Genomic DNA, 21558 nt, shown 5'->3' with positions numbered 1-21558 from the left:
TTACAAGTTTTCCAAATGAAGCTTGACCAATTGCAAAGGTGAAGCACATTAATTCAATTCTACACAGTAGTGTGGTCTCTGAAACAAGGCAACGTTTAACATGAATTCAATTCTACACAGTAGTGTGGTCTCTGAACAAGGCAACATTTAAAGTGCTAGTAGCTAACAAAACACTCCCATCAATGTTCCCCTCCATGCACATCCATTCACTAACAATCTGAAAAGTGCAGTTCATTTTATATTTAAAACTGAGATCTGAGACTATCTCAGTCTGCAGGCCTTGCTTTCAGGTTGTCTTACACTTCCTGGGTCCTAGGGTCCTGGAGATGAAATCCCCGGCCTTTGAAGTGTTCATAGAGTAATAAACAGGAAACAGTTCTGAATCGGTGCAGTTGACAGTCTGAGCAGTGGATTATTCCAGACCCTGGACATAGAACCCTCACATAGTGTTGTTGATTCAGACCCCTGACACAGAACCCTCAGATAGTGTTGTTAATTTAGACCCGACACAACCCTCACATAGTGTTGTTAATTCAGACCCCTGACACAGAACCCTCACAGTGTTGTTAATTCAGACCCCTGACACAGAACCCTCACAGTGTTGTTAATTCAGACCTGACACAGAACCCTCACATAGTGCTGTTAATTCAGACCCCTAACACAGAACCCTCACATAGTGTTGTTAATTCAGAACCCTCACAGTGTTAATTCAGACCCCTGACACAGAACCCTCACATAGTGTTGTTAATTCAGACCCGACACAGAACCCTCACATACTGTTGTTAATTCAGACCCCTAACACAGAACCCTCACATGGTGTTGTTAATTCAGACCCGACACAGAACCCTCACAGTGTTGTTAATTCAGACCCCTAACACAGAACCCTCACATAGTGTTGTTAATTCAGACCCCTGACACAGAACCCTCAGTGTTGTTAATTCAGACCACTGACACAGAACCCTCACATAGTGTTAATTCAGACCCCTGACACAGAACCCTCACATACTGTTGCTAATTCAGACCCCTGACACAGAACCCTCACATAGTGTTGTTAATTCAGACCCCTGACACAGAACCCTCATAGTGTTGTTAATTCAGACCCGACACAGAACCCTCACAGTGTTGTTAATTCAGACCCCTAACACAGAACCCTCACATAGTGTTGTTAATTCAGACCCGACACAGAACCCTCACAGTGTTGTTAATTCAGACCCCTGACACAGAACCCTCACATAGTATTGTTAATTCAGACCCCTGACACAGAACCCTCACAGTGTTCTTAATTCAGACCCCTAACACAGAACCCTCACATAGTGTTGTTAATTCAGACCCCTGACACAGAACCCTCACAGTGTTGTTAATTCAGACCCCTGACACAGAACCCTCACATAGTGTTGTTAATTCAGACCCCTGACACAGAACCCTCACAGTGTTGTTAATTCAGACCCCTAACACAGAACCCTCACATAGTGTTGTTAATTCAGACCCCTGACACAGAACCCTCACAGTGTTGTTAATTCAGACCCCTGACACAGAACCCTCACATAGTGTTGTTAATTCAGACCCCTGACACAGAACCCTCACAGTGTTCTTAATTCAGACCCCTAACACAGAACCCTCACATAGTGTTGTTAATTCAGACCCCTGACACAGAACCCTCACAGTGTTGTTAATTCAGACCCCTGACACAGAACCCTCACATAGTGTTGTTAATTCAGACCCCTGACACAGAACCCTCACAGTGTTGTTAATTCAGACCCCTGACACAGAACCCTCACATAGTGTTGTTAATTCAGACCCCTGACACAGAACCCTCACATAGTGTTGTTAATTCAGACCCCTGACACAGAACCTTCACATAGTGTTGTTAATTCAGACCCCTGACACAGAACCCTCACATAGTGTTGTTAATTCAGACCCCTGACACAGAACCCTCACATAGTGTTGTTAATTCAGACCCCTGACACAGAACCCTCACATAGTGTTGTTAATTCAGACCCCTGACACAGAACCCTCACAGTGTTGTTAATTCAGACCCCTGACACAGAACCCTCACAGTGTTGTTAATTCAGACCCCTGACACAGAACCCTCACAGTGTTGTTAATTCAGACCCCTGACACAGAACCCTCATAGTGTTGTTAATTCAGACCCCTGACACAGAACCCTCATAGTGTTGTTAATTCAGACCCCTGACACAGAACCCTCACAGTGTTGTTAATTCAGACCCCTGACACAGAACCCTCACAGTGTTGTTAATTCAGACCCCTGACACAGAACCCTCACAGTGTTGTTAATTCAGACCCCTGACACAGAACCCTCACATAGTGTTGTTAATTCAGACCCCTGACACAGAACCCTCACAGTGTTGTTAATTCAGACCCCTAACACAGAACCCTCACATAGTGTTGTTAATTCAGACCCCTGACACAGAACCCTCACATAGTGTTGTTAATTCAGACCCCTGACACAGAACCCTCACAGTGTTGTTAATTCAGACCCCTGACACAGAACCCTCACATAGTGTTGTTAATTCAGACCCCTGACACAGAACCCTCACAGTGTTGTTAATTCAGACCCCTGACACAGAACCCTCACATAGTGTTGTTAATTCAGACCCCTGACACAGAACCCTCACAGTGTTGTTAATTCAGACCCCTGACACAGAACCCTCACATAGTGTTGTTAATTCAGACCCCTGACACAGAACCCTCACAGTGTTGTTAATTCAGACCCCTGACACAGAACCCTCACATAGTGTTGTTAATTCAGACCCCTGACACAGAACCCTCACAGTGTTCTTAATTCAGACCCCTAACACAGAACCCCCACATAGTGTTGTTAATTCAGAACCCTCACATAGTGTTGTTAATTCAGACCCCTGACACAGAACCCTCACATAGTGTTGTTAATTCAGACCCCTGACACAGAACCCTCACATAGTGTTGTTAATTCAGACCCGACAGAGAACCCTCACAGTGTTGTTAATTCAGACCCCTGACACAGAACCCTCACATAGTGTTGTTAATTCAGACCCCTGACACAGAACCCTCACAGTTGTTAATTCAGACCCCTGACACAGAACCCTCACATAGTGTTGTTAATTCAGACCCCTGACACAGAACCCTCACATAGTGTTGTTAATTCAGACCCCTGACACAGAACCCTCACATAGTGTTGTTAATTCAGACCCCTGACACAGAACCCTCACAGTGTTGTTAATTCAGACCCCTGACACAGAACCCTCACAGTGTTGTTAATTCAGACCCCTGACACAGAACCCTCACAGTGTTGTTAATTCAGACCCCTGACACAGAACCCTCACATAGTGTTGTTAATTCAGACCCCTGACACAGAACCCTCACATAGTGTTGTTAATTCAGACCCCTGACACAGAACCCTCACAGTGTTGTTAATTCAGACCCCTGACACAGAACCCTCACATAGTGTTGTTAATTCAGACCCCTGACACAGAACCCTCACAGTGTTGTTAATTCAGACCCCTGACACAGAACCCTCACATAGTGTTGTTAATTCAGACCCCTGACACAGAACCCTCACATAGTGTTGTTAATTCAGACCCCTGACACAGAACCCTCACATAGTGTTGTTAATCCAGACCCCTATTACCTGTCGTTATATCTCCCTTACCAATGAGCCAGCCGCCTGTCACTGCTGTTTTCTAGGCGACTGCCCACACTGCTGTTCTGAATAATGAAGGAAGAATCGTGGGTTTCGGCATCACATATAACTTGTACATTAATTGAGTGGTACTGTCTCCTGTTCATGAAATTCAATTCAATGTCGGTGCTTTAATTGCTTTGTGGGTGCAGTCTACAGCACCGACGGTATCGGGGAACGCAGCAATTGAATGAAAGTCCCTTTTTATTTCAATCTGCTGTCTGTCAGTATAAGGAAACTGAATGTATTGATGACAGAGGGCAATGCTGGAACCCAAAACCACTGGCATCAGTGCACTGAAAGAGGCTTGTGAAATGCCAGGTGTGTCTCCAGTCTGTCTTTGAAAGGTACCAGTGGCCAAAAAGCCAAGAGTAGACAGGACTTGTATGGGGGACCCAACATATCACACAATTCCAATAGGACTTCCGTGGGAAAGCGATATCTTGCAAACTGTTTCAGTGCAAAGAAATCATAACGATCCCTAAACACTGTCTCAATGAAAAGCGGCATTAGCAATGTCTTCCAAAAGGATGAGACCAGCCATTTTCATGTGGTTTACAATGACCTATTCTGTGAATCTATAGCCTACTAGTGATAATGTTTTCATTTTATTAGGCTGCACATCTGTTTGAAGTTATTACATTATTTTGCTATAACAATGCACGACAGAAACAACAAAAAACATTCAACATTCTTTCAGTATGTAACACACATAGTGGTGACAAATAATATTTACATCACTGCGTAGATAACATCATTCTAACACAAGGGAAAGGTTGTACGCATGGTCTGGAGTGTGCGTGAGCCTACGAACATTCCCACGCAAAGCTGCACGACTGAAAAATACAGCCCCTGGTCTTGAAAGGGAGTGTTTTGAACATGAATTCAAAGCGCAGCAGAGTGTTTTGAATGTGAATTCAAAGCGCAGCAGAGTGTTTTGAAAGTGAATTCAAAGCGCAGCAGAGTGTTTTGAACGTGAATTCAAAGCGCAGCAGAGTGTTTTGAACATGAATTCAAAGCGCAGCAGAGTGTTTTGAAAGTGAATTCAAAGCGCAGCAGTGTTTTGAATGTGAATTCAAAGCGCAGCAGAGTGTTTTGAACGTGACTTCAAAGCGCAGCAGAGTGTTTTGAACGTGAATTCAAAGCGCAGCAGAGTGTTTTGAACATGAATTCAAAGCGCAGCAGAGTGTTTTGAATGTGAATTCAAAGCGCAGCAGAGTGTTTTGAATGTGACTTCAAAGCACAGCAGTGTTTTGAACGTGAATTCAAAGCGCAGCAGAGTGTTTTGAACATGAATTCAAAGCGCAGCAGTGTTTTGAACATGAATTCAAAGCGCAGCAGAGTGTTTTGAAAGTGAATTCAAAGCGCAGCAGAGTGTTTTGAATGTGAATTCAAAGCGCAGCAGAGTGTTTTGAACGTGACTTCAAAGCGCAGCAGAGTGTTTTGAACGTGAATTCAAAGCGCAGCAGTGTTTTGAATGTGAATTCAAAGCGCAGCAGAGTGTTTTGAAAGTGAATTCAAAGCGCAGCAGAGTGTTTTGAACGTGAATTCAAAGCGCAGCAGAGTGTTTTGAATTCATGTTCAAAGCGCAGCAGTGTTTTGAACTGAAAACTACACAACAATGAATCAGTTCTGCATACAAGATGAGGATGCGTGCAGCGTCAACACGTTCTCTTACCTGTGAAACAGTTCGCTCGATAACAATTCAAACACGTTACAAAGGCAAGACCGGTGTGGCTATTTTAGGCTACCCATATACCAAACAATGTAATTGTTGTTATTATTACTGGGGCTTGCGAAGCAAGAGTCCCCACTTTAAATCTTCAACATACTTCTTATTATTCTTCTTTGGCACGCTACTCCTCTTACACCGTTTAAGCTAGAAACTGCGTTCAAACTTTAAAACGTGTAGACCAGTCTGGAATAGTGTGCTTGTATACAACATTTTGATATATTTTATACTTTTTAAACTATTAAGCTTTTTGTCCTTTTTTGTCCATCTTCATTCACTTTAACGGGACTTTTTTCAACATTCTAAAGCTCCCCAATGTTTAAAAACTCCTAGACTTCCAACATTCTGTTTACTGTAAACAACGTAACTTTTGACACAAATCAGCTACTTTGACCACTTTCCCAACAAGTAAGACAAAAAGTTAGAGCATATGGAATCTTCCTCCACTTCTCTGCTATTCAAATCTGAAATCAAAACAGAAATAACTTTTACCAATCAAGAGGTAGAGCTGTTTTAGTAACCGCATCAACTAAATTTTCTCTAACTTTCTATAAACACAGAAATTTTGACCACTTTCCCAACAAGCTAGACAAAAAGCTAGACATCTTCTTCTACTTCTCTACTATTTAAATATGAAATCAAAACAGAAATAACTTTTACCAATCAAGAGGTACACCTGTTTTAGTAACTGTACCAACTACGTTTTCTGTGAACTTTTAGAAACAACTGCCGTTTTGACCACTTTCCCAACAAGTTAGACAAATAAGAGCAAATGAAATCTTTCTCTACTTCTCAGCTATTCAGATATGAAATCAAAACAGGAATGGCATCTACCAATCAAGAGGTACAGCTGTTTTAGTAACCGCATCAACTTCTTTCAGTAGGCTACTTCCCACTGTTGAATTAATTGTCATAGAACTTTGAGAAATTTCAAATTATAGCACATTCTAAGCATGAGACAATTAGTAAACAAGGTGACTTTTGACACAAATCAGCTACTTTGACCACTTTCCCAATAAAGCAAGCCCCTCAACTGTACTTGTAAAGTTACCATCTAGTTATTATTATTATTATTATTATTATTATTATTATTATTATTATTATTATTATTATTATTATTATTATTCGTTTACAGGTAATTATTCCCTCATTTAAAGCATCATTTTATGCGTGTAACAAATACAATCTAGCAAGAGGTAATGAGCCATTGTAGAAGTAGATTATCATTTATTCCTGTTAGTTTCAGCTATATCTTCATCTCTTCGATGACATTCCACTTTAAATGTGAACAATTTGTTTTGACAATCAAGCCTTTTTTTTTTTAAATCATGATTATGATTATAAAGATTATAATCACGGGTCTTCTTCTGCTTCATCATGTTATGATCATGGTTAACAATTTTCTTACTTAGGCTGCCAATATACTACTACTAGTAATAATAATAATAATAATAATAATAATAATAATAATAGTATTCATAACAACAATAATAATATGGTAAACCGAGTGTAGAAAATGTGTTTAATTTTACCGTGCGAGCCTCTCAATTTATGTTTAAATATAGTTAGAATTCGATTAGAATACATTTACTGAAAAGGATTTAAGATGATATGGGACAAGATATGTGATGTGTGTGTGTGTGTGTGTGTGTGTGTGTGTACACACATATATATATATATATATATATATATATATATATATATATATATATATAAACGAAATCTGGCAGCACACCAGTGGTATCGAATATTAAAATAAATTAAACGAAAGATATGACCAGCAGCAATTATATATATATATATATATATATATATATATATATATATATATATATATATATATATATATATATATATATATAATGTATATATTTCCATTGACAAAGGTATGTTAAACATACCGAAACGCTGGGAAGTGGTCTCTCTTGAGCAAACACTATGTATATAGTAGTGTGTATATGAAATGTCCTTTTCTAAATACCAATATAAGTCACGACCTGGGCTAATTGTAACTATAGCTATTTTCTATGTTGTAATAATACTATATCTAAAATCAGATCAAATATCTTTGCATGTGTAATTATCTTTTATATCGGTGGCATTAGATCGCCCAGCAGTTCTTAAAAGTCGGATTCGAGAACGTTCACATTAGACTCACATTCGACTCCTTTGCGCACACAGTTCCATAATATAGTTATGCAGTTCACTAGTACAAAACCATGTGTAAACAAAATTCAGCCTTGCAATCTACTGTTATGAAATAAAACAGCATTTTAAGACATTTTAATACACGAGAATTGTACACACGGATAATTACTCCTGGATGAGATCGCTCGGACCCTCATTACACACGCGTGCGTGGATTTACATGTGTCTGCATACGTGACCCCGCGGGGCCTGGGGCGCTTCGTTTGTGGCGGAAGGGCAGGAACTTGTTGCTCTGGGGGCGGGGCTTCGCCTGGGGGGGGGGGGGGGGGGGGGGGTTAATTCAGTAAAAGAAGCAGTGGAATAATGAGCCTGGGCGCGCTGGACTGGGAGAGATACTGCTCGAGTTAGGAGTTGATTACGTGTAATAAAATCCTCTCCCACACTGACACAAAGGGTTCAGAAGCGCAGGTCACAGCGAAAGCTCCGGCACTGTGGACCTCGGAAGCGGGACGCGCTTGGAATTGTTTGAAATTTGAAGAACCAGTGGAAAGCGTAGGGATGGTGGAGAACTCCGCCAACAGCAAGGGTCAAATGGTGAGTTTTTTTCACACAGTGCTGGAAAAGGAAAGGGGAAATTGCATCGACTCTCTCCTCGACCCTAGCACAGCGGACATTAACAGGAGATTCGGGATCATTAATACACAAAAACGCACGGATAGCTTGTGCAATTCGTATTGATTTATCTATACTCTCTGAGTTAAATTGAAGCTAGATACAGTAGGCTGATTTGCAAAATGTGTAACTTTTTGACCCCCAAAATAATCATCGGGGTGTTGAACCGCTGTGTGTGGGTGGGCTGCACAACAGTTAACTAAAATTACTACAGCAGCAACACGAAACCAACGCGTGCTGAGTGCACATTAATACTCCTAGTCGATCGAGGGCGTTGCATGGAAATACAATGGAAATTGCTTAAGTTTGGTTAACTATGGAAACCAGAAAACATAAATTACATATAGATCCATATTCACTTGCATTAACCTAAATAAAACGAGTGAAAGATCACTGACAGATTTTTGAATAATACTGTACGCTATATAATTGTATTAAATGCACAATACACTACTTGTTTCCAGCGGTTAACAAAAAAGGAACACTATATTTGTTACAAAAATACGCATTTACTGTGAAGTGACTGACAGCTGTATTCAGGTCTAATTTTTAATTCGATATCGGGGAGTTAGACAATTTAAGTTCGATAAGAACACTCAGAGCTGGCTGTCTGAGAACTACATTGCAATATAAAGAAATTCGTTACCTGGAAACCACGCACACGTCTTTTTTTAAAACGACAATCCTCTTCGCTACTTCGTATTTCAATCGGTTTAAAACATACCTGGTTTTAAAGTAATTGCTTGAAGATTTATGTTTATTTATGGGTTTGTTTAAACTGCATTTCAAAACCAAATTGCTGTAATGTACAGTACAAGCCTTTGTTGTGTTTAGGGTTTCCCTTAAATCAGAAGCTTGTTTTAAAAATACACCACAGGGAAATGTATAAAACTATAAATAGTCAAATTGTTGCTTTGGGCTTGCATGACTAGTACAGTCATTTCTGTCTGTGGTGACGAGTTTAAGAAACGGTATCTGACTGCTGCTGTATGTCGTCAGCCACTCTGCAGGCTACAGACAACACCACATTCGTTCTTATTTTGAAGTCGGCTCTACAGAGATTTGTCATTCAAAAGTAGAGGTTCCTTGAGGTAACATAACAAAGAAACAACATTGTGTATATTAGAAATTGAATTTGTGAATCTTTTCTGATAATCATCACGAATAACTCTTAACATTCCGTTAGCTCTGTCACTAAAGACAGGCACAGCTTATCGATTCCATGACATGAAAATGTAATGGGAGTGCTTGCATGAAAACGAAGCACTTTGATGTGTCAGTAAAATACACAATTATCAACTGTAATACTGTCAAACAACGTGGCTGCGTTTAACAGAGCAACGTATAGTAACACATAAAAAAATAAATAAAATAAAACACATTGTAAAATGAATTTAAATGGCTAAAAAAACACATGTGGATAGATTTGCAGCAAGCATTTATATTGTACAAAGATACATTTTTGTTTTATGGCAATACAAACTGTACACTTTGTGTATTGTTTTTCAGTAGGTAGGTGATAGAAATCAGAAGGTTTTTTTTTTCATTTAACCTTACGATTGAGAACAAATTATCATTTACAAGGAAGAGGCAAACATCACAGCAGCACAAAGCAAACAAATACAGCATAGAAAAATAGTCATTGTCCTCATTTCTGCAGCCTGGCCCAGTGTAAATGCTACTCACACTTCCTGTGTTGTTGTTATGTGTGTAACTGATGAGGTGTTTTTCTGTTAAGTATATGTTTTAATTCAGATCTTGCCATGGACAATGGTCTAGGTGTTTCAGCAGGGCTAATTTCATTCATAACTTCAAACACTGTGTAGACATGTTTTTGGCTAATGGCTTCTCCAGTACCCTGTCACGTGCTAAGTGTTTAAAACCAGCTCGGGACAGGAGAAATGAGTTTGCTGGTGTCAGCTTAGCAGTGCATATTGGTCACAAACCCTGCACAGGAATAGGCAGTTCACGGCTGAATGTTGGAATTCTGGGTTCAGACTTTGCAATTCCTTAGTATTATTTAGTATTCCACAGTTCTGTTGGTTACCATTCTACTAGGTCAGATGCTGCTTGCTACACTTGTCAAACATCGTAGAGGTGCTGATGTGTTGTCCCCTTCTCGTTGTTCTCAGCCCGGTCTGACCCCCGAGGGATTGAGCATGGTGTTGCCTGGAAGCCCTTCGTTCTCCCCCCACCACGCAGGCGTCAAGCTGGAGGCGGTGATGGAGCAGCTCCAGAGGCAGCAACAAGCCCGTCTGGAGATGGAGCAGCGAGAGCGGAACGAGCGGCATGTCCGCGAGGCCCACATCAGGTACACCCAGCAGGTAGCAGCTCAGCAAGCCGTCCTGGCTGCAGCAAGGGCCTCGGGGAACCAGCTTCCTTCGGGACTCCTGCACAGGGGCCTGTCTGCGCTGGTGGTGGGGGGCCAGAGAGCCTCAGATCAGAGCAGCGTGAACTCGGAGGCGGACGAGGAGAGGGCCCGAGGGTCTGGGGATGAGGAGGAGGAGGAGGAGGAGGAGGAGATGGAAAGGGATGAGGAGCTGGAGGAAGGGAGTGAGGAGGAGGAAGGTAGTGGAGGTGGAGCTGTCGGTTTGGAATACCTCCGGAAACAGACCCTGGCTTTGCAGATGGCCCACAGACTGCTGCCCGCCACCCACCCGTCTCCCCCAGGCCCTCCTCCTCCCATCGTCGAGGTGAAGCAGGAGCCGGACGAGGAGAGCCACTCTCCCGGGGAGCAGACATCAGGATCCCCGAGTGGGCAGCCGGACTGGGGCTACGATGAGCAGTTCAAACAGGTAAGAGCAGGCACCTTAAAGAGTCTTCTGCAGGCACTTTGAAATTGAGACCATAACAATATTTATTTCGACCTATCGGAGGGGAAACTTCAGGTTGAAACATTGAAAGGGAATGATGCAGAGGGTGGTCTTTACGGGCAGCAGTGTGGAGTAGTGGTTAGGGCTCTGGACCATTGACCGGAGGGCCGTGTGTTCAATCCCAGGTGGGGGACACTGCTGCTCTACCCTTGAGCAAGGTACTTTACCTAGATTGCGCCAGTAAAAAAAAAAACTGTATAAATGGGTAATTGTATGTAAAAATAATGTGTAAAAAATAATTAATTGTATGTAAAAAATAATGTGATGTCTTGTAACAATTGTAAGTCGCCCTGGATAAGGGATGTCTGCTAAGAAATATATAATAATAATAATAATAATAATAATAATAAGAATAATAATAATAAGAATAATAATAATAATAATAAGAATAATACTACTGGGTCGGGCACAAGGTATATGTTTACTAACGTATGCCTATAATATAATTTGGAGGATAATTGTGTGCTGTTTTAAAGTCACACAATTATCCTCCAAATTTCTTGTGGAATGATGAAGGCACCAAATTGTAGGCATTGAGTTCTAGTTTGTCTTTTGGTAATGTTGGAACAGAGAAACGGAGCACCTCTTGACAAACTGATTCCTTTGAAATTGCCACGGAATGTTTTGTTTAGTCAACAGCTCAGGGAAATCGCTTCTGAGATCTCTCATGGTCACCTGCAAAGTGCTTTAGTTTGTCAGAATTGTTTTTTTTCCATGAAAGAGTTAAATTCCCCTGCTGGGAGGAAGCGCTAATCCCTCTCCCTCTTCTCTCGGTGTTCTTTGTGTCCAGGCCATGTTCTCCAGGGAGGCTGCTGCCTTTGTAGCCAAAATCCTAGAAGTGTGGCTTGGCAGGCAGCCAGTTTGTGCTGTCGAGGTTACGGACCTTCCAGGGAGTGAGGGTACAGCAGCAGACTCCAAAAAACAAGTGAAATGTGGGTGGAGTGGATAGCAAGCAGCCTTCTATCAATCAGCAGCAGAGAGACTTACAGTGAGGGAGAAACCTTTATCAAAAACCGTTGGAAGCTTAGAAAAACACGGGAGTTTACAGTTTAACAGAGTTCCGGGTGGAGCATATCTAGTTGAAACAGGGAGAGCAGAAAGTTTCACATGAGGGTGCTGAGAGCCTTTCCCGAAGGGGCAGGGGCTTTTTGTTTTATGTCCATTTAGTAGCTTCCAATGACACTATTTTGGGGGAATGTTATTATATTTCTCTGTGCATTGTCAGCACGGCAGTTTAGGAGAAGGGCAACAGATGTCGCATGCTTTGTGTCTGCCTCACAGAATGGGGAGGGGGTGATTTTGTCATTGATGTATGTCTTTTGACCTCAGCGCTGCCCTGAACAGCAGAGTAAATAATTGTTAAACAAGAGAGCAGACAAAGAAACCTTAGCAAGATGTTGTCAGGGAGGGCTGTCTGCACTGAGGCCTAGCAGTATAGGCCTCTTGTCGACAAGCCCTGATCTGGAAAAGGCCTTGTTCTCTGTCCCCTTGGGAGAGCCAGGCTGCCCCTTTAGGTCTGTCTGACAGCCACGTTTCTGTCCTGTCCCCTCTGATGAGGAAGAAGGGGTTGGACCACGCTAATCCCGGATGATTAATAGGTTTTTAATCAACAAAATTTTGAGGTTGATTGTTGTGTTGGATTCATAGGCCAAGGTTTTAATGTTGGTGGTCAGAGTGACACATGGCCCTCCCAGTAGCTGTTTTAATTTTAGGAGGGGGATTGCCTCAAATCTCTTTAATTTTGCAGTGTGGTTTCTCCTCACCAGTAGACTCCTTCACCTCGTGGATAACTGGGTGGCTAGAAATGTATCTGTGAAGGTTTTTATTAAATTAGATGGCTGGTGAATTTATTTTATAAAATATGTGCAATGTATATATGTATTAAAAACTGAAAAAGAATGTTAAACCCAAACCAATCACCCTGCGATAACCTTTTATTTAAATAAAATGTATGTATGAAACTTAAATTCACTGACAAACATTCAGTTTGATTTAAGATATTTAAAAATACTTTGGCATTCAATTTATCTCTTACTTTTTCTCTTAAATTTAGCACCATTGAGTGTTTATTGTTAGGATGGTTCGACTGAAACACAGAACATTGAGGCTAACCTCTATTTGACATGCAAATGTAAACAATTCAATCTAGTTCTTAAACCTTTAGCACTGTTCATACGCACCAAGTAAAAGAGTGAAATAGCTTCCCCTCTCCAGGAACCTGCAGGCAGTGCTGCTGCTGGAAGGAAGGGGATGTGTGGTATAAACTGTGATCACACTCCCCTCCCCCTATAATAAACACCCTGTGTGCAAGCAGGATTGCAGGATGTTTCTCTCCACAGGGGACCAGTGATTACTTCAAACCCCCCATTAGCCTGCAGAAGGTAGTTTGAGACTTTTCACTCCTAATATGAAGACTAATAATGGTGGTCCAATGCAAATATTTAACTTGGAAGCAACTTAAAATATGGCTTAACCATATGAAGACACTATGTGCATAATATCCGCGATGGCCATGGCCTCCCTTTCTTTAATGAATACCGCAAAACAGACGCCTTTGTGTCAATAACTCTTGACAGTGACATTTTCTATTCCATTGTGAAATGGTCCTGATGGAGCGCTAATATGCATTGATTGTCTTTAGTCTTTTGTATTGTTCTGGTCACTGTATACTTTTTTTGTTTTTCCTGCTCAAGTGTTACCTATCATCTGATTTGCTGGTCCCATCCTGACCATCAGCGAATCAGTTTTGAGAATGCTGTGTAAACCAAAAAGCGTGCTGCAGCCACCTTGGATGCAGAGCAGGTGGACAGACACTTATTCCTGGCAAACCACATGGAAATTGTACACATTGAAGAAAGCTGACTGTATATATTTTGAGCTTCTTTGGAGTTTACAACCTGGTTATAACACTTTATTTTGTTTTTTGTTTTATTTTGTACAGTGTATTTCTCAAACCGGACTGCGTGCGTATGGGTTTCTGATTGATGAGCACGTCTAGTCCAGGGGTTCCCAAACTGTGGTCCGCGGCCCAAAGGTGGGCTGCGGGAGGCAATATCATTCTATGTTTTTTTTTTTTTATATTAATAGCAAAAAGCAGGCGTCAGCGTAACTGTAGAAAAATAAAGTGTAGCAAGGCAGTGTTGGCGGACTGCAGAAATTCACAAATCAGAGCTAACAGATTGCCTACCAGTAGGCAGGATGTAGAGCGAGAGCTCTGTTAATAGGGAAGTGTTAAGGTCATGTGATCGCTTTGCTGGCAGGTGTAAACAGTGTGTTCAGTATTAATAAAATTACAATATGTCGAATCCACTACCAAAGAATACGTTTTGCAAAGTATAAAGAACAAAAAAGGCAGCTACAGGAGTTTGAATGCATTTGTACCGTGAGCTCAGTTTTGAGGTGTTGGAATGGGTTGTTTCTTTTGTAAAAACATGTTCATACTAACTTTTGTACTTGATAGCATTCATTTAAAAATTCAGTTGATGCTATGATATGATATTGCAAGCCAACTGAATGTGATTTTGCAAGTTGTATTTGGTTGCACAGAGTAGTGGCGAAAAAGGTAACTTATGCAAGGCCCTCGTTTCATGCTGTATTGTGCACATTCGTATTTTTTGTGCATGACAAAGGGGCACGGAGTACAATTATCGATATTTTATCGAACGGTTCTATTTTGTGTGCCGTATTAATCGATTGCTATTTGGAGGCTTAACTGACAGCACTAATGTGCTTCTGTGGCCCAATCGGTCCCAGTTGATGAAGGCTGATACGATTTAAATCGATTCTTCCATCGATTCCATTCGTCATTATATACATCGATATAAATCCTGGACAATCGGTTCAAAAATTACATTTTTGTAATGCGCATTGCTAATAACATTAAAGTTTATCAATGAAACTCTACCCAACGCCCTGACTTGCTACAGTATTTCTGCCAGACAGTATTTCCCCTTGCATTTACAAGCCTTTACTTAACTGCAATGATATTAAAATATTCATGTCGGGGGAGAGGAATGGAGCAGAAATGTATGTGGACGGTACTATCATCAATATTTATTTGAACGGTTCGATTTTGTGTGCCCAATTAATCAATTGGTATTTGGAGGCTTAACTGACAGCCCTACAGTTGATCCTGTGCCCAAATGGGTAGCACGGCTCTGTGATCGGTACACAGCTTTTAACCCATTAGTGCAGTTATCCTCATTTCAGGACAGCCTACTTTGTACTTTTTTGGAGGGTTTTTAACTGGCACCTACCTGTTTACCTTTTCTCTTTAACTCTATTGTTATGATAACGTACTCCAATTCTGTTAACTGCAAAAGTTACGTCTAAATGTAATTGATCAAATTACGTAAATACAGCTTGTGTTGTGATTATTTTTCAAAGAAATGTCTTTGTTACTGAATGGGTTAAAAAAAAAGGTGTGTGTGTGTGTGTGTGTGTGTGTCTCGTGATTTGGTGTTTTTGGGGGCACTGTCAGCGTTTGCCTCCGCCTGTCATATCCTGGTCCCTGAGACCCAGACCTCCCAGGCAGCCCTGAGACAGGCAGCTGATGGGTAACTCCTTGTTTTCCCTGGCATAGGATCTAAATCTTGAATAAACGACATGATCTGGCTGCCTGCCAGCCAGCCATCAGACATCTCCCCGTATGAAAGTGTTCATAAAGAGAGTCCAGGGAGGAGGGGGAGCGGTGCTTTCCTGCGGTGTACAGTTCTGATGACAGGGATTATGTAATCCTGGGTAGGTTAGGGTTAGGGAGGAGGGGGAGCAGTGCTCTGCTGCGGTGTACAGTTCTGATGACAGGGATTATGTAATCCTGGGTAGGTTAGGGTTAGGGAGGAGGGGGAGCAGTGCTCTCCTGCGGTGTACAGTTCTGATGACAGGGATTATGTAATCCTGGGTAGGTTAGGGTTAGGGAGGAGGGGGAGCAGTGCTCTGCTGCGGTGTACAGTTCTGATGACAGGGATTATGTAATCCTGGGTAGGTTAGGGTTAGGGAGGAGGGGGAGCAGTGCTCTCCTGCGGTGTACAGTTCTGATGACAGGGATTATTTAATCTTGGGTAGGTTAGGGTTAGGGAGGAGGGGGAGCGGTGCTCTCCTGCGGTGTACAGTTCTGATGACCGGGATTATTTAATCTTGGGTAGGGTTAGGGAGGAGGGAGAGCGGTGCTCTCCTGCGGTGTACAGTTCTGATGACAGGGATTATGTAATCCTGGGTAGGGTTAGGGTTAGGGAGGAGGGAGAGCGGTGCTCTCCTGCGGTGTACAGTTCTGATGACGGGGATTATGTAATCCTGGGTAGGGTTAGGGTTAGGGAGGAGGGGGAGCGGTGCTCCGCTGCGGTGTACAGTTCTGATGACAGGGATTATTTAATCTTGGGTAGCTGCAGAAATTGGGGGGGGGGGGCGGGATTTAAACACAAACGAGATACAGTATCATCTCCGCTCATCTTGGATCTGATTTCCACAGCCCCCCCCCCCCCCCCCCCCCACCCCTCTTTAGATTTGTCACGCCCTCCTTTTAAACTGAACCTCTGTATCACCCCTCCCCCAACTGCTCCGAATCCACCTGTCTTTCCTAATTCTTCATAAAAGGAATTTCTTTCTGTTTTATTTTGTATAATACGGGTTACTGGAAGCTTCTTTTTCTATGAACTCAGAAATGATCCACTATGAGCTGTTCTATGTTGCACTGTGCACATTGTTTTAACTCCCTCTTGGTAAATTAGTTTCATGTCTCTGCAACGTAAACTCTTCCATGTTCTCCTCATTACTTCAAGATTCTCTTGCGGACATATAAGGCTTTGCGTGGTCAGGGTCCTAGTTACATTATGAACCTTCTAAGCCCTTACATCCCTGGAAGACAGCTTAGATTCATCACACTATGGACTTCTAGAGTCTTTGGTCCAAGATGTGTTCCTCTTGGTGGGCGTTGTTTTAGCTGTGCTGCCCCTTCTCTCTGGGAATCTGCTGGCTGCGTTCAGGACTCCACATCAGCGTTGAAGACACATGTGTTCTCGGCTAAAATTTTACAGTGATGCTGTGGGCTGCTTGTTAAAACTTAATGTTTTTGTTATTGTTTTTATGATCTTAGGAATTGGTTTTTATTTGTATTTTACCTGTTTTTGAATGTATTTTTTAATTGACTCTTTGTTTTGTTATATTATTGCTGTTACAATGTTCCTGATTTTGTTTTTTCATATTGTGCGGCACCCTGAGACACCTTGATGTGAAGGGTGCCACATCAAATTAAAGTTATTATTACTAGACTGAATTTCCAATGTTGTCCATTCTGCCTGAGTGGATGTAATTCATAGCACTGGCTCTGTTGTGTCAGCCTGTGCATTTAAACCTGAAATAGCACTCCACACAACCCTTGTTTCTGTTGTTTAAAAGATGAGTACACAGCACGCTCAAGGTTCATTGGGCTCCAATAGTGAAGTGCTTAATTGAGCTTAGTGGGGGATGGGGTGTTGTCCCTCTTTTTAGATTCTGCTGCCCCACCCAAAGGAAACATTCCAGACAGAATGAAAGAGTTAACCGGGGAATAGTTGGCATTCCCATCTAAGGCTTGATCAGTTATCGGGCACACCTCAGACTTCCTGTGTCTCTCAAGCTCTTAATTCATTGAGAGATGTAGGGGAAGGTTTAAACTAAACAAATAAACAACAGTGTCTGTTGCGAGAGGGTCGCTCAGGTGCACCTGTGAACCTCTTTAGGTGTGCTGTTGCTGTGAGACTGTGTGTGACGGGTGTGCTCTCAATCTTGTTCACTCTGTGCAATCCAAATGGCTTCTGAAAGCCTTCCTAACCCACCGCATCTTAATGGAACATTGCAGATGGCGTTTCAGAATTCCCCAAGTGCTCTGTAGCAACATGCAGCCTGTAGTTTTCCTGAATTCCAGTTTCTGAAGGGGGGTAGGGGGTTAACATAAAACACTGGAGTTCTTATAGGCTTGATTGGGGAGTATCCTTTGAAGGCTGTGCCTTTCTCTCCTGTCTAGGCGTAACCTTATAAAACAATATAAAGCTGGCTTTCAATTAAAATGCTGGACAATCGTGAATGACTCTTGTGAATTCGATTTTTTTTTTTTTTTTTTTTTTTTTTTTTTTTTTTTTTTTTTAAAAGCTTGAACTGCTACAGTGGTGAATTATTATACAAGATGTGTTTTAAACCCTATACTTTACTTTGACACAACTTGTTCAGTACAATATGGTAAAATAGCTAATTATCTCTCATTTTAGGTCGTATTTTAATTGATATTAAAACACAACAGTGAACAAACATAGTGTCTTGCTGAATTGTCTAATTATTATTTTAATATTACTGTCTGTCTGACTCCTGAGAAGAAATGATGGACCGCTTGTTGATATATGAACCAGCTCAACGTGCTACTCCTCCCCTTTGGTCACTGTGTATAATACTAGTAATCTATCTACTTTTCAATTATATGTTTTATTCAAATTCTTTGAGGGCAGCTTCAAGTACCCCATAGAGTTTATATAACCATTACAAAACATTGAGACGGTTGGGTTTCTCAGATCCCAGTGGGATCAGCAAGGTGGAGAAGGAGTTCAGTAAATCTGAGGAAGAGATTCAGCAGGACAAACACTGCTGGTTGCTTGTTTAGCTTGGCTGCCAATGACCAGTAAATCTGTTTGCTCTGGCTTCTGCACTGACACCTTGAGAAGCTTCTTCAAACCTGGCCCTTTGTCTTTCCTGTTTACAGAGGGGGCAGGGTGGGATGAAGGCCATTTGGTGTAATTTCTTCCCAAGGTAGTTTACTGTGTGGGTGAGGGTCTGATTGCAGTGATTAATCTCCATTTTGTTGGTCCTTTGCCTGGGGCTAGTAGCCCTGGTCAGGCCTCAACAGGTGTGCTGAAAGCAGTATTGCTGCCATAAAAGCTTGTAGCTACATGCTCGCTGGCCAGTTGGCCCTTTGCTTCAGTTTGTAGTCTGGAATCGTGCTGTCTCGTATGCCCACAGGATTATCTAAATGCCTTTAATATACTAACTAGTCACTTTTCCTCTAGCATGAATATTTTTTGTAGTACAGTGTAATGGTGTTAATGTGTATTCCAGAGCGTTTCTATTTTACACAATCAATTTATACATCTAAAACTAAATGATTCCAAAACTGTCCCTGTGGTTATGCAGCATATGCTTATTGTAGCACAGTACATCTTCATCATTTTTAAAATGTCCAGTATTAGTTTTTTGTTTCTATTCAGTGTTTCCTATGTATTTCTTTTATACGCGTTGCAGGGCTTGTCTATGTAAGATTTGTGTCTGGTGCAGCGGTGTAATCGATAAACTTCCTAGGGTTTCGTTTTCACAACTTCATTAAGTGGATTTTCAATACATGAACTCGCTTGTATACATTTCCACTAGCATAAAATGTGGTTTCCTTTTGTATGTTCTGTTTTATTCAGTGGTTATAAATTTGCAAAAGTGGAATTTGCTTTAGTAGTTCCGGAAGTTGGGGGGGGGGGGGGGGGTGGAGCTCCTGCATTGATCACTAGTACGTTCTGCATTTAAAGGCTAATTGGGTGCATTTGAATGGCAGAAGTAGATTACATTGTAAACCAGCAACACTGAATTTAAAAACCTTGTTTAAGATGTACAGTACTTCCACCGGCTTGCTCTGAATAGGATTACTTGGAGGCCCTGTCTTTCTCAAAGCAGTCTAACTGCTTCAATACCAAGTCATGCACCACTATTTCTTCCTGACTTCATGTGTCCATTATTATCATTAAATGTATTTGTTTTATTTTTTTGTGATGTGTCCTTCAGATAAGGGATAGATGAAAAACACTACCTCTACCCACAAATTAAATTGAACAGACTAAACGTTTGAACCATTTGTGTAAATGGTTGTTCACCAACTATCTGACACATTCTAAATATAAATTAATTTGAAAAAGTACATTGTTTTAGTATTTATCGTAATCTTTCTATTTGACTTCTGTATTTATTTCAAGTTGACAGTGGTTTCCACATGCAGTATTTCAATAACAGGAGTTCACAATACATCAAGATACTACAAAATGTAATTTTAGTGTGCAAGTTGGTTTCAGTCTTCACAGCGTGAATAAGTGATGGATCTATAAAGAAATCCTGTTCATATCCCTGTTAGTATTCTTACTCTAAGACTTCCAGAGCCTTTGACATTCCAGATGGCGATTGTAAACTTAATGAATGAGAAACGGGCAGCATCTGTTTTGATATTTGGAGGCCTGGTAGCATTTTGTTAATTGCAAATCATTTTACCAGATAGCCCTCTGAAGTCCACAAAAGACAGAAGCTTCTACAATTTGGTGTTCTAAAACAAGCTGGAATTGAGTCTTAACTTGAACATATTGAAAGCTTAGCTGTGCTGTACAAGCACTGAGCAATGTACTAATTTGCAAGTGTGATCAAAGGGCTGTTTTCATTAACTGATAAATAAAACTCATCCCTGTTTTCTACTGTAATTAAGTGCTGCAGTATAATATAATCTGAATTTTGACAATGTTTAAACATTTAAATGGAGTGGACTTTTCATTTATTTCAAACTTCAAACAGTGCAATGTGGTGAATTGTAAACTCATATGGAGGGAAGGGTGCCTGCTGTACACTCACCCACCAGGAGCCAGATGGTGCAGAAATTCACAGGAGCCCCTGAATGAACAAGGCTCTGGTTTAATTAGCTGGGAGTCTTCACAAGCACATTCCAGGAGCCAGTGGCTTGATAGTGGAGGTTTCTGATTTCTAAACCGACCTGTTCCAGATCCCTTTCTTCAAACACTCTCAGGATTCTCCTTCAGAACTCTGTTCACGTGTTTGTTTCCATGCACAAGACGCTTGTGAAAGGGGTGCTTTGATCAGGACTGATTAATAAGCACCGATATTTGGGAAGCAGTTTACTTTAATTCAGTGTCTGTAAATAAAGCTCCTTTTTGTTCACCGATTTGAAGCAGACTTCATTGTAATCTGATGTGTCTTGTGCATTTTAGCAGTGCCCAATCAGGTCTCTCTTCTGAAAACAACTGGAATTGATTCGCTAAGTTCTGATTCAGTTCTGATGGATCATTGTTTGTGCGTTCTATACAGTACCACGGTAGCTGCCAAAACTAATTTCTCTGCCTATGAATGAAAAATCCACCGGCCCCAAACCCATTCTACTGGCCCAGTATAATGTTTATTGATAGTTTGTGTTGCAATGTATGTTTAAAAGAGGGCATATAAACTCCTACTAGATAGTTTAAAAGGGAGAGAAGCTTTCAGAAATACTGCTGGCCTCCAGTGATTAATATTCTGAATCTGAAGTCTTTAATAGCTTTTGCAAAGAAAGTCTCACTCCCAACAGACAGCCACGTGTACACTGTAAAATGTTCTGTGTAAATGAAAAACAATGTATTTCTGTAGTGTGTGCAGCATATGTAAGGTACTGTATAGTATCATAGCTGGTCAATGTG

At 41.3% G+C, this 21558-nt stretch overlaps 1 protein-coding gene across 4 annotated transcripts in view; it reads left to right on the top strand.

Moving 5' to 3' along the window:
• The first annotated feature begins 7918 nt into the window (after positions 1 to 7918).
• The window catches only part of LOC117429372 (AT-rich interactive domain-containing protein 3B-like), a 66167-nt gene continuing 52527 nt past the window's right edge, over positions 7919 to 21558 (top strand). For all 4 annotated transcript variants that reach the window (XM_058998399.1, XM_058998398.1, XM_058998396.1 and 1 more), the window contains exons 1-2: positions 7919 to 8153; positions 10364 to 11026. In XM_058998399.1, the coding sequence (XP_058854382.1) occupies positions 8118 to 8153; positions 10364 to 11026 (699 nt within the window). In that variant the 5' untranslated portion in view covers positions 7919 to 8117. The remainder of the gene's footprint in view (positions 8154 to 10363; positions 11027 to 21558) is intronic.

The sequence above is a fragment of the Acipenser ruthenus genome, chromosome 24, assembly GCF_902713425.1.
Source record: "Acipenser ruthenus chromosome 24, fAciRut3.2 maternal haplotype, whole genome shotgun sequence".
Lineage (NCBI taxonomy): Eukaryota > Metazoa > Chordata > Actinopteri > Acipenseriformes > Acipenseridae > Acipenser > Acipenser ruthenus.
The sequence above is the reverse complement of the archived record's forward strand: the minus strand, read 5'-3'. Positions and strand labels throughout refer to the sequence as shown.